Source organism: Passer montanus, unplaced genomic scaffold (assembly GCF_014805655.1).
Source record: "Passer montanus isolate IOZ18808 unplaced genomic scaffold, ASM1480565v1 scaffold256, whole genome shotgun sequence".
NCBI classification, from domain to species: Eukaryota; Metazoa; Chordata; class Aves; order Passeriformes; family Passeridae; genus Passer; species Passer montanus.
In genome coordinates, this window is record NW_024367217.1 from 40641 (window position 1) to 55425 (window position 14785).

A 14785-nucleotide genomic window follows, 5' to 3' on the forward strand; every position below is an offset into this window, starting at 1 on the left:
CTCTGGGAAGTCAGGGCTGGTGGCTCAGGAGTGACTCAGCCCACGCTGCCAGGCTCACCAAGCACAGCTGGTGCCCATGGCAGGGCTGCAACACCTGGAACAAGCTGCTACTGCTCCATGCCACCTACACAGCCCCCTCAGAGCTGTGGTGAACACACACTGCAAACACATTCTCCAGTGCTGAGGTCACTGCTGCCAGCCTGGGCTGCTCTGCATCCCATGGAAGGCCAGCACAGGGCTGCAAAATCACATCTGCTCCTGCTCCACTTCTGTGTGACACAGGCAACTCCCAAAAGGTCCCAAAAATCCCAAAATAGTGGGGATTTTTTCCCCCTAAGCCAGCCAAAAAAAAAAAAAAAGAGTAATTTAATTTTTTTTAAAATTGTTGAAAATCAGTCAAGCAAGACCTGCCTCTTTCTCAGGTGACAGCTGCAGGCTGGGAGTCACTTACAGATTTTAAAGCAGCCACTCACTGCCAGCCAGCTGAAGCACCAAAGCTCCTGAGTGGGGCATCATTTCAACTTCGTGTCTAAATCATCCAGCTGCTCCATTCTGGCACAGATGTGAAGAAAAGAGTTTTTCTGCAGGCAAAGGCAACTGGAAATGTGTCATTACCTTGCCATGTCCCACATGTGTGAGAGAGCTGGGCCAGTGCAGGGCACAGCACCAGAGCTGCCACCCTGGCTGGGTTAAAGCTGTGTCTGATGGTCTCAGTGCCACTAATTAGCCACTAATGAACCCTGCCAGAGCCGGGGCTCACTGCACAACCCAGTGAATAGCTGGAATTCCTAGAACTGGTCTGGGTAGCCAACCTGCCCCAACCCCACCTCGGAATTGAGCTAAATCCATCTTTAAGAACCCTTAAAGCGTGGAATTTGACCTTTTGAAACCTTTATTTGCTGAAATACTTTGCAGTTGCCAGAGTTGCCAATGAATACTTGCAAATCTCATGGAGAGGCCTGTGCTGCTGTATCCCATTCCCAGCCTTACATAAACCCCCCATCACATGGGCAACAGTTATAAAACATCCCAGAGTGGAAATTTCCTCCCTAAACACGAGTTATTTTCAGACCCAAACACAATCTGGCCTTCAGGGATATGACAATGTAAGTACAGTGCAAGTGGGAGCCACTGAAAAGGGAAAAATCCCAGCAGGGTGGAGGGCAAGGGTGGGATTACACACAAAGAACAGAGCATTTCAAAATGATGGCACTGTCATTTTGGGCACCCTTCTCTCTAAATGAACCCCAAATCCCTCTCTAATAAGTGATTGAAAGCCAAGATTAGTGAGGGAGAAAAAAATCCCCAAATATGACAAACTTCCAGACAAGGTACATGAGGATTTATGGCTCCAGCACAAAGAGCCAGCCAGGCTGGAAATCAGATTATTGACTCTGGGGAGTCTTTAGTGAAAGAAAATACCCTGGGGAAAGAAAGTTTGCTTTCCCAACAGCTTCCACTCTGTTGTTTTGCCATCAGAGTGAACCTTTCAAGACAGAGGAGTGAGCTCCTAAGTCAAATAAGACAAAAAAAAAAGAGGGAAAGGTTTTTTTCCCCCAAAGGAAAAAGTGAAGCAAAGGTAACTGAACCAGCTGTGCAGGGGAACACAGGTTTGGAAAGATTTATATTTATATTTATATTTATATTTATATTTATATTTATATTTATATTTATATTTATATTTATCTGTTCTTGCCAGATTTACACAAGGATTTTCCAGCTGGGCTCTTCCATCCCCCTAAGGGGAGGTGAGAGCATCCCTGCACACCTCTGTGTGTGTTCCAAACCCCAGGAATGATCATTGCCCGTAACTCAGAGCAGCTAACAAATAAACCCCAATTACTTCATGGGCTGGGAGGTAACAGAGAGTGACAAGTTTCCCTCATCATTTTTCCCTGCCTTTTTCACTTGCCAAGCCCTTCACAGGATGCAGTTTGCTGTGGGACTGATCATAAACACCTAAAAACCACCAAGAATTTAACTGAAATTAATTAATTTCATAAGAAATTAATAAAACCACCACGGTCAGCTCCTCTTTACCAAGGCATGTGGATTTTTCCTCTCCCTCCCAGGAACTCCTCAGCCCTGGAACCCCCCCTTTCTGTGGCCAGGCTCACCTGCAGCCGAAGGTGGTCTGCAGCAGGGATTAATGAAACCACCACTCTTTACCAAGGTGTGTGGATTTTTGCTCTCCCAGGAACACCTCTGCCCTGGAAGCCCCAAATTTCCCTGCCCAGACTCACATGCAGCCAAAATTAATAAAATCACCACAGTCAGCTCCTCTCTACCAAGGTGTGTGAATTTTTGCTCTCCCTCCCAGGAACTCCTCTGCCCTGGAACCCCCAGATTCCCCTGGCCAGACTCACCTGCAGCCCAAGGTGGTCTGCAGCAGGGATTAATGAAACCACCACTCTTTACCAAGGTGTGTGGATTTTTCCTCTCCCTCCCAGGACACCTCTGCCCTGGGACCCCCCCTTTCTGTGGCCAGGCTCACCTGCAGCCGAAGGTGGTCTGCAGCAGGGATTAATGAAACCACCACTCCTTACCAAGGTGTATGGATTTTTGCTCTCCCTCCCAGGAACTCCTCAGTCCTGGAACCCCCCATTTCTGTGGCCAGGCTCACCTGCAGCCGAAGGTGGTCTGCAGCAGGGTGGTGATGCCCACGCAGAAGAAGATGGTCCCGATGAGCTGGCTGGTGGCCCACTGGTCGAAGCCCACGCACATGGCATCGGCCAGCAGGAAGGGCACGGCGATGGTCCCGCTGAAACACGTCAGGTAGTGCTGGGGGCACAGGGGTTAGAGCTGCAAACATCCATCCCCAGCTGCTGAGTGCCTGCTGGCCCGGCAGCAGCTTCTCTGAAAGCCCCAGCAGAGCTCTGAGCTTTGCTTGCAGCGTTTCTGGTGATGCCGCTGGGGGGGTTTCTGATTTTTGGGATTTCTGGGGGATCCACAGGCTCCTGAAACACCCCACAGCTGCTCAGGTAGCTGTGCTGAGAGCTGCCTCTAGCCCAGAAATAATTCCACTCACATCCCCTGGCTCACACACAAAGGACTCCTAAATTCTTCCTCGACCCAAGTGCACCAAAAGCAAAACAGCCAAGAAATTTTCACCATACTCCACACACAAGTAAAAATAGAATTCCTACAGAACTGCCTGTCCTTGAGGAAAAGGCAGCAATAAAAAGGATGTTTTGGAATGTGTTTGTTTGGGGATCTCAAGGTCCTTCACAGAGATGACCAAATTCTCAGCATTCCTGGGGGCCAGATGTTATTCCCACTGGAGAAGGGAAGGAGATGGGACTGGAGCTGCTCTGCTGCCCACAAGCAGTGGCTGAGCTGCAGGAAGCACCTGCAAGGAGCCTCCCTGGCAAGGCAGGTGCAGGGTGGTGCTCTCAGGGCTGAAATAACTGCAGTAGCAGCTTTAATATTCAATATTTCAAGTCTAAATCCTTCTCTCTCCCCATTTTTAACTCCAGAGGTGCCCAATGTCCCTGGTGAAGGCCTCCCCTGAGCCTCTGCTCACTCATTTACCAACAGCAGCTTGCAACTCAATAAATGTTTGAGTGACTCTCACAAATGCACGAGCTGAAAACTGAAATCATTCTCAGAGCAATGACCTGAGTGTGAGCAGCCCCAGAAACCTCCCAACATCTTCAAAATCATTGTCAGAGCAATGCTCTGAGTGTGAGCAGGCTCAGAAACCTCCCAACATCTTCAAAATCATTCTCAGAGCAATGACCTGAGTGTGAGCAGCCCCAGAAACCTCCCAACATCTTCAAAATCATTGTCAGAGCAATGCTCTGAGTGTGAGCAGGCTCAGAAACCTCCCAACATCTTCAAAATCATTGTCAGAGCAATGCTCTGAGTGTGAGCAGGCTCAGAAACCTCCCAACACCTTCCTCAAACAGGTGGGAGTGGAGAAGGATAAAACACCCAAACACACTGAACTGCACAGAAAATCCCCAATAACTCTGAAAGCTCCAGAAGACAAAGCTGGCTCTGTTTGGGGATGTACCTGCAAGCCCAGGAAGATGCAGAGGTACCAGGGAGGAACATCTTCAATGGTGTAAATCATGTCAGTCCTCTGGGCATCCAAGCTGCCAGTGCTGTCCAGGGTCTCTGCCAGGGAGCTCTGCAGGAAAAGGGGCAGCAGCAGGTTAGTGCTGCACAGAATAAAGGGAATTTCAACTGCCAGGCCCTCCAAGGCTGCTTCAGCAATGCTGATTTGTGGCAATTTCAAAGCCTTTCACATCCAGCTCCTGAATTTGTAGCCAACATGTTCCCTTCTGAACACTCCCTGCTTATTTATTTATAATTGCTGATTTATGACAGAACTGATCTAGCAGCCAAAAGGTGCCCAAAAATGGATTCATCATGACAAGGCTGTTAAAAAACCCCACCAAACCCCAAACCACAAAAACAAACAGAAAAAAAGAAAACAGGGAAGAATTGGAACTAAGAAGAAGAGCTCTGTCCTTGCATTGCTGGCAAAAATAAATCCTCATTATGATAATTGCTTCCCTGCCTTGCTCTTACCCAATTCCATCTTGGTTAACCACTTTTAGCCAAAGAATTTATAATTTCCCTTCTTCCCCCTCACTTATGCAGTCAGGAAAAATGCTGATTATTACACCCAAATTAATCCCCAACCAATTTCTGTCAGCCAAGCAGAATTCCTCCAGGAATTTCAATTCCCCAGGAATTCAGGCAAGGCCACTGTGCCAATGGACAAGTGAGCACAGACATTCACACATCAACACCCCTGCAGATGAAACAGGGAAACAGGGAAATCTGTTTTTCTCTGTCACAAAAAGTGTTTGGAAATTCCTGAGGACAAACCCACAATGCTCCAAAGCCCCAGCACAACAACAACAGAAGCAGGAGGAAGTATCAGATTTTGTAATTTCAGACTGAGCAGCTAAAAAATGACCTTACACAAGAGCTGCTCTGCCCTAACCCAGCCCAAGACACCCTGAGCCCTCGTGGAGCTGCCTCACACAGAGCCTGGCAGCTCTGCCAGACTCGTGACTGCCCCAAATGCTCTCAACTTCTCCAAAAACCCCACCAGACCCAGGGGCTGTGCTGAGCTGATCTGTGCTGGGCCACCTGCAAGGCCAGCCAGGCAAACTGAGCCTGGCACTGCCCTCCCAGCTCAGCCTTCTGCTGGGGAAACAAATCCACGGGGGAAATTCACACCCAGGGGGTGCAGGGCTGTGGGTCACAGCAAAATGCAAAATGCAAAATGCAGAAACTCCCATGTGAGAGAACCTCGAAAGCACTTTGAGCAATGCCCTCCTCTCCTGCAGCACCATGACAGCTTTTCATGGACTGCAAGAGGAACAAACTCCCTCCTGAGCCAATTCTCTAAAAAAAATGTGAAAAAAATGAATTTGAACCATGGAATGGCTGAGGTTGGAAAAGCCCTTTCAGATCCTCAGGTCTGACCACCAAACAAATCTCCAACTGCCACATCCACACACTTTTTAACATCTCTGGGGATGGGGACTCCATCACTGCCCCTTCCAAGCCCTGACCACCCTTTCCACAGGAAAATTCCTCCTGATGTCCAGCCTGGCCCTCCCCTGGCTGGGCTGCAAGGCCCAGTGCCACCCCTGCCATGGGCAGGGACACATTCCTTGCATGTGCTGAACAATTCCCACACATTTAGGAATTTTATTTTTCATTTTCTGTCCTATGGGATAGTTTTGGATTTATTATTCAATATCCTACAAATTTAAAATAGCAAAAGAAGCCAGAATTGTTTTGCTGCCATGAGGGAAGGAACAGGGTGATGGTGTAGCTGACTGAGGGGTTTATTTTGGATCAGGTTGTGGGTTGAGGGCTTTTTTTTGAGATTTCTGGAGAAAACAACAATGAAAACAACAATTCCACTGTCCCAGGGTGCTCCAAGCCCCATCCAGGCTGGCCTTGGGCACCTCCAGGGCTGTTTTGTTGCCATGAGGGAAGGAAGAGGGTGATGGTTTAGCTGACTGAGGGGTTTATTTTGGATCAGGTTGTGGGTTGAGGGCTTTTTTTTTGAGATTTCTGGAGAAAACAACAATGAAAACAACAATTCCACTGTCCCAGGGTGCTCCAAGCCCCATCCAGGCTGGCCTTGTGCACCTCCAGGGGCAGCCTGAGCTGCTCTGGGCACCTGTGCCAGGGCTCCCCACCCTGAGCCCTCACTGGCAGCCACAGCAAAGCTTTAACTCAAGCTAGATCTGCTTAGTCCACAGCTCAAGGTCTCTTTTGGGTGAATTATTCTCCATCACCCACAGCTCTGCTCCCAGGGGCCAGCTGGGAGGGAGGGAAGCACACGTTTGGAGGAGCAGGAACACTCTGGTGTCTGGAGATGGCTTATCTCATTGCACAACTCCACCCAAACACCTCTGGCTCAAGGCTTTTATCAGATTGTGCCTCTCCACTCCAGCCCCAGCATGCTGCAGAAATCACAGACTTTCAGGGGGAACAAGGAGCTGGCCATGAAATGTGAGAGAGACACCTGGGCAGACTGAGCTGGGGGGCAGCAGGCCCAGGCTCCCCTGGAGCCCAGCCCTGACAGACCTCTGGCTGCCCAGGGGATGTTTAAACCTGAAATTCAGGAGTGAAAACATCAACTGCATCCCCTGGTGTCATCCCTGCCCCAAGAGAAACCACGGCCTTGAAGGGAGGAGCATCATGGTGCCCCTGCTTGGAACCAGGGGTTTGTTCCTGTTTCAATCAGGACATTTGAAAAACTTGGGTCAGGCTGAGGCTTTTCAGACAAAAAAGCCAGAATTTCAGAAGTTCAGAAGTTATCCTTATTTTAAACAAAAGCTCAGATTCACACCACCTCAGCTTGCAGGATCATCACTGAACAGACCTGGGGAATGAAGGAATGGAGAAAAAAGCTGGAAAAATCCCAACCAAGGGCATGAACTGCTCCCACCATTTCCTGAGTCACGGCCCAAGAGCTGCACCCAAAGTGTGTGACCAGCAGTCATGAGGGCAGAGCTGCCTGGGGGGATGTGCATCTGCAAGTCAGCAGCTGTGGGACAGCAAAGCTCCCAGGCAGGGCAAAGCAGGAGCTGAGAGAGCAAGGGTGAGCTCCCAGCAGCCCAGCAGGGCAGCCCCAGTACCTTCTCTGCTATGCCATTCTCGGTGGTGTAGATGGCCATCAGCTCCGTGTCCTCCGTGTCCTGGTCACCGCTGGACGTGGCCCCGCCGTTGATCACAACCTTAGAAAGGGAGCAAAAAGAGAGAAGGGTGAGGGTTTGTCACAACCTTAAACAGGGAGCAAAAAGAGAGAAGGGTGAGGGTTCATCACAACCTTAAAGAGGGAGCAAAAAGAGAAACGGGTGAAGGTTTGTCACAACCTTAGAAAGGGAGCAAAAGGAGAAAAGGGTGAGGGTTTGTCACAACCTTAAACAGGGAGCAAAAAGAGAAACGGGTGAAGGTTTGTCACAACCTTAGAAAGGGAGCAAAAAGATAAAAGGGTGAAGGTTCATCACAACCTTAAAAAGGGAGAAAAAAGAGAAACAGGTGAAGGTTTTTAAATCAATGTTTCCTCTGCCATCACACCTCATATGTAGCTTTCTCTCTTGGTATTTGACATCTGGCTCTGACATTTAGCCAGAAAGCAGAGGAGCATGGCAAGGCATCATTTCTGTAACAGCAGGGCTGCTGTGCTACACACAAATATTCAGTTTTATCACTGACTGCCCATGGAAATGAAGGGTTTCTACACCTGGAGCATTATTTGCTGGGCTCACTCACAGGCAGGGTGAAGAAGGTGAGGTGTTTGGACTCATCCTTGTATTTGCCCTCCGTGCTGCTCTGACCATGGGGTGCTGCACATTTTGGGAATGAGCACACACAGCAGGGCTGCTGTGCTACACACAAATATTCAGAGCTCTATCACTGACTGCCCATGGAAATGAAGGCTTTGTACACCATGGAGCATCATTCCTTGCCCTGGGATCACTCATGGCAAGGTGAGATGCTTGGACTCATCCTCACATCTGCCCTCCATGCTGCTCTGACCATGGGGTGCTGGCAATGAGCACACACAGCAGGGCTGCTGTGCTACACACAAATATTCAGTTTTATCACTGACTGCCCATGGAAATGAAGGCTTTGTACACCACATTATCCCCTGGGCTCACTCACAGGCAGGGTGAAGAAGGTGGGGTGCTTGGACTCATCCTCGTATTTGCCCTCCGTGGAGCCTCCTCCTGCCTCCACCGACTTGGACGTGGTGTTCTTGCCAATCCCCATGGTGTCCAGCACGTCCAGGACCTGCATGCAGCACCCAGGAGGTGCCTCTGGGACAGGCCAAGAAGCAAGGACAGCTCTTTATTCCAGCAGCAGCAGCTCCAGGAGTCACTGAGGAGCTCAGTAATCCAGCTGGGACATCAGTGTGTCCTTCCCATCAACGGCTCCTGGGAGGGAAGAGACAAATTGGGATTTTTAGGAGTGTCATCCTGAATTTGTTTCTCACCCCAACATTCTCAGCTGTATGAAGAACACTCCAAGCAATCTGCCTGCTGCTGAAGGAACTGTTTGAGGATAAACCCTGTATTTTAATGAGTTTCACTTCTCTTTTGGCACAAGAACTGGAAAGGTCAGACACCTCAGTGGGTCACTCCAGTACAGTTTTCCCACATTTTCTCCTTAAATCAGACCAGCCAGTCCATTGTTATCCCACATTTTCCATTTCCAAGACAAAAGAACAGGAATTACCATATTTGAACCTAAACTCCCTACAGGACAGCACAGAAAAATCCAAGTTTTGCAACCTGTGGTTACTGAGCTTTAAACAGAGAATGCAGCTGCCAACACCTGCAGGTGAAACCAGGTCAGGTACAGGTGAAAGTACAGGACAGAACCTGCAAAAATGGCCTCTTGAAAGCCACAAAAGGTGGAATTTTCTGCACTCAGAACCCACCCACACTGGAGTTACTTCAAAAGCAGGTTAATGATGGGTTCAGCTGAACCCTAAGGTGGAAGCAGAGCTCATGGACACTCAAATACAGGTTTGGATTGGAAAAAAAGCAGCAGAACTTGGGTTTTTCCTGAAGTCTCCTTCCAGATGCTGCTCAGGAAATGCCAGCAGCTCCTGCCTACTGTAATTGCAATAATAGCTGAACTTGGGAAAGACTGCTGAGGGCAATTCAGGACTGTACCAATATACGAATACTAATATTTTAGAACATCTTAATAGATGTTAATTGCCCATTTGCTGGGAAATTCTCGTTCCTTGAGGTGAAAGAAATATTAAAACTTTCAAAGCAATGTAGGTATCTCCTGAAAAGTTACACAAAAAAGACAATTTGGGCACTGGGATCCCTTTGAAGCATTAATTAAACCAGGATGGGATGGAAGGCAGTGCCTGCAAATCAGAGTTAAGGTTTGTTTATGAGAGTAAATATTAAGGTGGCATAATTAATTATTTCTCACTTGAAGACTGGTTTGAACACTGTTTTGCTCTGGGAAAAACCTGCCATTGAAGAGGAGCTCTGAAAATGGCAAAGAGCAGCTGAGGGCAGAGAGGAGGCAGGTACTGGTTAAAGGTTTGGGGGCACTGGGGGGTCTGGGCTGGGATTTTTGGAGGGTTTTTTGTTTGCTTTCACTGTGGAGCAATGAGATTTGGGGTTTTTTTTTCCTAGCACACATGAAATAAGAGAAAAGAATCTCCTTTTTCTGTCATTGCAGACGTGTTTTATTCTCCAAGAAAATCAGAGATGGAGACGGGCGAGGTTGAGTCTGGCAGCTTTATCCCCTGGGACTGGGAAGGGAAAGGGCAGCAGGACACCTCCCTCAGCCAGAAAAAACAAATAAATGTGAGCCAGGCAAGCTGCCAGCCCCAGGATCTGCTCCAAGGTGCCCTGAGCAGCATCCCTGCCACCCTGCACAGCAGCAGGGCTGCAGCAAAGCAAAACCCCTGGGACCTGCAGCACAGCAGCAAGGCTTGCCTTGGACCCAAGGATGGCTGAGGGCTCACTCACCATAGCTGAAATAACAATTCCCAAACAGGACACTCCCAACTGACAGGCCAAAACCCCTCAGTGCTGCTTTTCCTGAAGAGAGGGAGGGTTTGTGTCACCAGGGGCTGCTCCAAGACAAACCAGGAGAAGGAATTTCCCAGCTCTTCTTGCTTCTACCCAGCAATTAAAGTTGCACTTAATGGCACAGATGATCATCAGAGGTTTCTGGAATGCTTTGATTCCAGAGGAGAAGACAAACTCTGCTGCTGCCTGAAGCTATCAGGGAGAGCTCACTCCTTATCAGCCCCGTGTCCCACCACATGACTCAGGCATTTTTACTGCCCTGCAGAGCAAATCCAGCTCCCCAGGAGCTGATAAGTCCTGCAGAAAGAGATAAAGCAGAAGAGATAAAACCCATTCAGCACGGGGCAGGTAAGCTCAGTACAACCCATCACCTGCAGGCTGGGCTCCACTGGAAGGGCTGCAAGTGAAATTTCTGCCAGGACTCACCTTTTCCCACATGAATTATCCAGTGCACACCTGTGTCTAACACAGAAGGCCAGGAGAGGCCAGGCCTTTACAGTGCTGCAGATAAGATTAGCATTGACACAAAGGGCAGGGGAGAGCCCAGGTGCAAGTTCAGGAGGAAAAGCCACTCTGCACCTCCAACATCTGCCTGTTCTCCAGCAAACAGCTCCTCCAGCCTCAGAGCCACCAGGAGGGGACAGGGAGAGGTGGCAGGGTCTGGTGTGACACAGCATCTCCTTCTCCACATCCTCCCTTTTGCCAAGGTCGCTGCTATTTTATTTAAACAAATCAGGATGTGTCGCAAAGCTCATGGAAAAAAGATAAAACCCATCAGAGATACTGAGATGTGTGATGCAAGACTGTGTTTAAATGCTATTTTTTATCCCTGCAAGCCTCTGCTCTGGAACCTCCACCACAAATAAAAGCATGCACTGGAGCACAAAGGTTTTCCTGCAGGAAAATCTGCCCCTGAAAAGCTCCCACTTCCCGAGGTACCCAACTGCCTGTGAGTCAGTAAAAACTCAACTCTTTAGGAGATCCAAGGGTTATCCTGGGCAGGACAGAAGGTGCAGACACACATCAAGGGCTTTGGCAGGGAAAATAAATTGCCATAAATTAAATTGCCATAAATAAATTGCCATGGGAGGGAAAAGTGGCCACGAACCCCCCCAGGAGCAGGCAGTGGGACACAGACACCTCCCCTGCATGCACTGTTTCCTTCCAAAGCACTGCATGGAGCTTTTGGCTGAAGCACACCACAAACACTCCCTGGATCAGAGCTGCTGCTGTGGCAGTTCCTCCCTACCCTGCTGAACACCTTCAACATCAATATTTGAATCCAGAGCCTGGCAAAGCAAAGGCTGGGGAAAACAAAGCCCACCTGACCTCCAGGCTGTGAATTCCTGGCAACTGGCAAGTTCTTGGGGCTCTTCTCTCAGTCTGGGTTGATTTGGGGTTTTTTAACTCTTACAAGAGCCAGTGCTTTGCCAGGTGCTGTTGGCCTGGCAGCACCAGGACTGGGCATGGCCATGCTCAGGACATGGCAGGGCTGTTGTGAAGCTCATTTGAAATGAGCAGACCTAGAGATTAAACCCCTGGAGGAAGCTCAGGCTCTCCCATGACTTCCAGCCCTGAAAATTACAATTTTTCCAAAATGAAAGGATGCAGCCCTGTGTGTTCCCTTATTTGCCAAACTCAAACCAGAGGCTGAATTCCAGCTGGATCCTGAATTTCCCTCAGCTGAGCCGAGCCCACCACCCAGTGACAACCAAAATCATTTACACTTTCCCAGCGCCTTCAGACAATCCCTGCAGGGAATCAGGACTGGCCTGAATCTGGTGGCCCTTCCCTGCTGCACAAGGGGAATATTCCCAAAGGAAGCACCACAAACAAAGGCAGCTGGGGATGGGACAGCCCACGCCTGGGTCTGTCCCATGTCACACCCCCCGGGGAAGGAGTGGTGGCACAGCACCAGGACCTTCCTGGCTGTCACAGACGGCTGAAGAGCCAAAAAACCTCTGGCTGTTGCACCCACTGAGGAGATTAGAATCAAATTAAGGTCACTGCTTAATTACCATCATCAATTTATAATTTTAATGAGCTGTCAGGCTCGTGTGAACAGACCAACTTTCTCCTGCAAGCAGAGATGATGCTCAGCCAGCGTTTGTCCCGCCTGAGGTGCCTCTGGAATTTCAGCACCTCCCTGGCACTGCCAAGGCTTTGGCACCTCTGGAACTCGGGCACATGATGGGTTTTAACACAACCAAGGCATCCTCTAGGCCTGAGATTGGATTTTTGGCAGCAGAGATGTGAAAAGGGACACAGGCTCCCTTCAAAAGAGAACTTTGCTGCTCAGAGGCGTCCAAAGGGTGCTGGATGCTTTCCTAGGAAAAAGGTTCTCCCCAGTTAAAAACATTCCACAAACCTCTCATCACCCAGGTTTAAAAAGCTCAGTAAATACTTGAAGGGTGCAATCAAAGTCCTGTCTGCAGAGCCACAGCCACAAATCCAAGGTCTCCATCCCAGATCTGAGCCTGGGTACTGCACCTGTGAGGTCCCACCCGCTGCCCACAATGCAGGCAGTGCCTCAAAGTGGTTTTTCTGCCTCCCAGGGCATTTTCACCACCTCACAGATGTGAAAGAGGTGCCCAGAACCCACACATTTGATCTTCTCTTGTAAAAAGCACCCTCCTGCTTCACTCTTGGAGGGGTTTTTTTCTTGGAGAGTTTGGAGCAGCCTCTTTGGTGCCAGGAAACTCCTGATTTACCTTTAGCAGGGGCCTCTCCAGTTCCTCCCCACTGAAGCTGCACTGAAAAGCCACCACATCCTAAACGCTCCAGAGATTCATCTTCTCTTGTAAAAACCACCCTTCTGTTCAGTCTTGGAGGGGTTTTTCTCTTGGAGAGTTTGGAGCAGCCTCTTTGGTGCCAGGAAACTCCTGATTTACCTTTAGCAGGGGCCTCTCCAGTTCCTCCCCACTGAAGCTGCACTGAAAAGCCACCACATCCTAAACGCTCCAGAGATTTCCCCCATCCACGACAAGAAAAGCAGACTCCAAATTTACCAACACAGTTCATCTTTACCTGCAGCAGAGACAAATAAAATGCTGCTACACCCCAAACTTCCTAACATCTGAGTTCTAAAAAACTCCATTTCTGGTTTAAAAAGAGCTGATGGGCACTTTAAGAAGTTTCTCTCTTCACAGCTCTTCAAAGCACAAACATATTCTTTCTTTGGAGGCACTAATGAATTTTTAAGTAGTTGGGATTTTGACTGCCACCCAGAACGGGGCTTTAATAACTGACCAACGTTATTGGGGCAAGTCTACACAAAGCTAAGCAGGAAAGTTATGCCGAGCTCAAACCTTCCATGTATTTAAAGCACATTAGCTAAATCTCATTAACTTCCTGAGTGAATGAGCTTGTTGAGAAGGGGACTTAAACCCAGCTGAATGAGGTGTTTACCAAAGGATCTCACAGCTTTCAAAAACCACAAGTTTGGTTAGTCAAGTTATTAACTGAGAGCTTAGTTAGGCTGGGATTCTAAACCAGAAGAGCTGAAAACTCTAAACCAGAACAGCTGAATATTCTAAACTAGAAGAGCTGAAATTCTAAACTAGAATAGCTGAAAATTCTAAACCAGAGCAGCTGAAAATTCTAAACCAGAAGAACTGATTCTAAACCAAAACAGCTGATTCTAACCCAGAATATCTGAGTGTTTCCAGCAGCAGCCACCCTGCAGGGTGTTTGATCAGAGCACTGCTGGCCAAGCAGCCCCCACTCATCCTTCAGCCATGACTCCCATTTTCCTGTCCCAAAAGGCAGCAGTTTTGCCCCAATTTTTGTGCAGTGCATTTGCCACCCTCCCAGAGACCCCAGCAGTGGGCAGGGATGAGAAGCTGCGAGATGAAATTCCAAAGCAGTGCCAAGCAGAAGGTGGGAAATGACAATTCAGCAGACCCTGCTGCGAGCTGACACCTGCAGAGCTCTCCAGACTCAGGGTAAATAAAAATTAAATAATTAAATCCGTCTCGCTGCTCCCTCAGCGTGCCCTGGAGCTCAGCACACCTCGCAGGGTATGGCACACAGTAATTTGATTTATAATGCTATGGAATCCTTACGGTCTCCCTGGGGAGATTTAATAATCTGGGCATTCCGATAGCTCGCTGTTATTACTGATATTAATTAATACGCAGCTCGTTAAGCTCCTTCACGGCCCTCAAAGCAACCTGAGCTCACACTGGCTCCTTTCTCAGCCTGCTTTGTACTCGGACTTGGCACTTTGATGAAAGCTCCCTTCTTTCCAAGACTTTAATCACGTTAAAACAAAGGTGGAGTTAGAGACTCAGCTAGGAAAAATTCCACTTATTAAACCGAGGTAATGTGCCAATTTTTCAGCTCTGCATGTGCAGCTCCTTCCCAAGGGCTGAGGCATCCCTGTGGCTCCTTTGGAAAGGGAACAGCTGGAGCCCAGGGATCAATACAAACCCCCACACTCGAGAAGTTTTACACTGAGTTATCTATTAGGCTTGTCTGAAAATAAACATTTCCATTTAGCATAACTTATTAGGATTTGGAATTCATAACCTTTCAGAAACTAACCAAAATGCTGTACCTCTGTGCTCAAGCTTTCTTAAATTCTCTTTTAGTATATAAATATCATATAAATTTGTCCCGTTTTAAAGATGAAAAGGAAAGCAAAGTTTACAGATAAACAGAAAAGAGCAAATACTTCTGAAACAGTAAATATCTCTTTTTACACTGCTAGCAATTTTAAAATGAGAAATTAAGCC

At 48.4% G+C, this 14785-nt stretch overlaps 1 protein-coding gene across 2 annotated transcripts in view; it reads right to left on the minus strand.

Moving 5' to 3' along the window:
- Positions 1–14785, minus strand: part of SLC23A2 (solute carrier family 23 member 2) — a 53613-nt gene that overhangs the window by 25209 nt on the left and 13619 nt on the right. For both annotated transcript variants that reach the window (XM_039711938.1, XM_039711939.1), the window contains exons 2-5: positions 8149–8420; positions 7119–7217; positions 4016–4132; positions 2624–2781 (exon numbers count right to left, since the gene is read on the minus strand). In XM_039711938.1, coding sequence (XP_039567872.1) covers positions 2624–2781; positions 4016–4132; positions 7119–7217; positions 8149–8283 — 509 coding nt within the window. In that variant the 5' untranslated portion in view covers positions 8284–8420. The remainder of the gene's footprint in view (positions 1–2623; positions 2782–4015; positions 4133–7118; positions 7218–8148; positions 8421–14785) is intronic.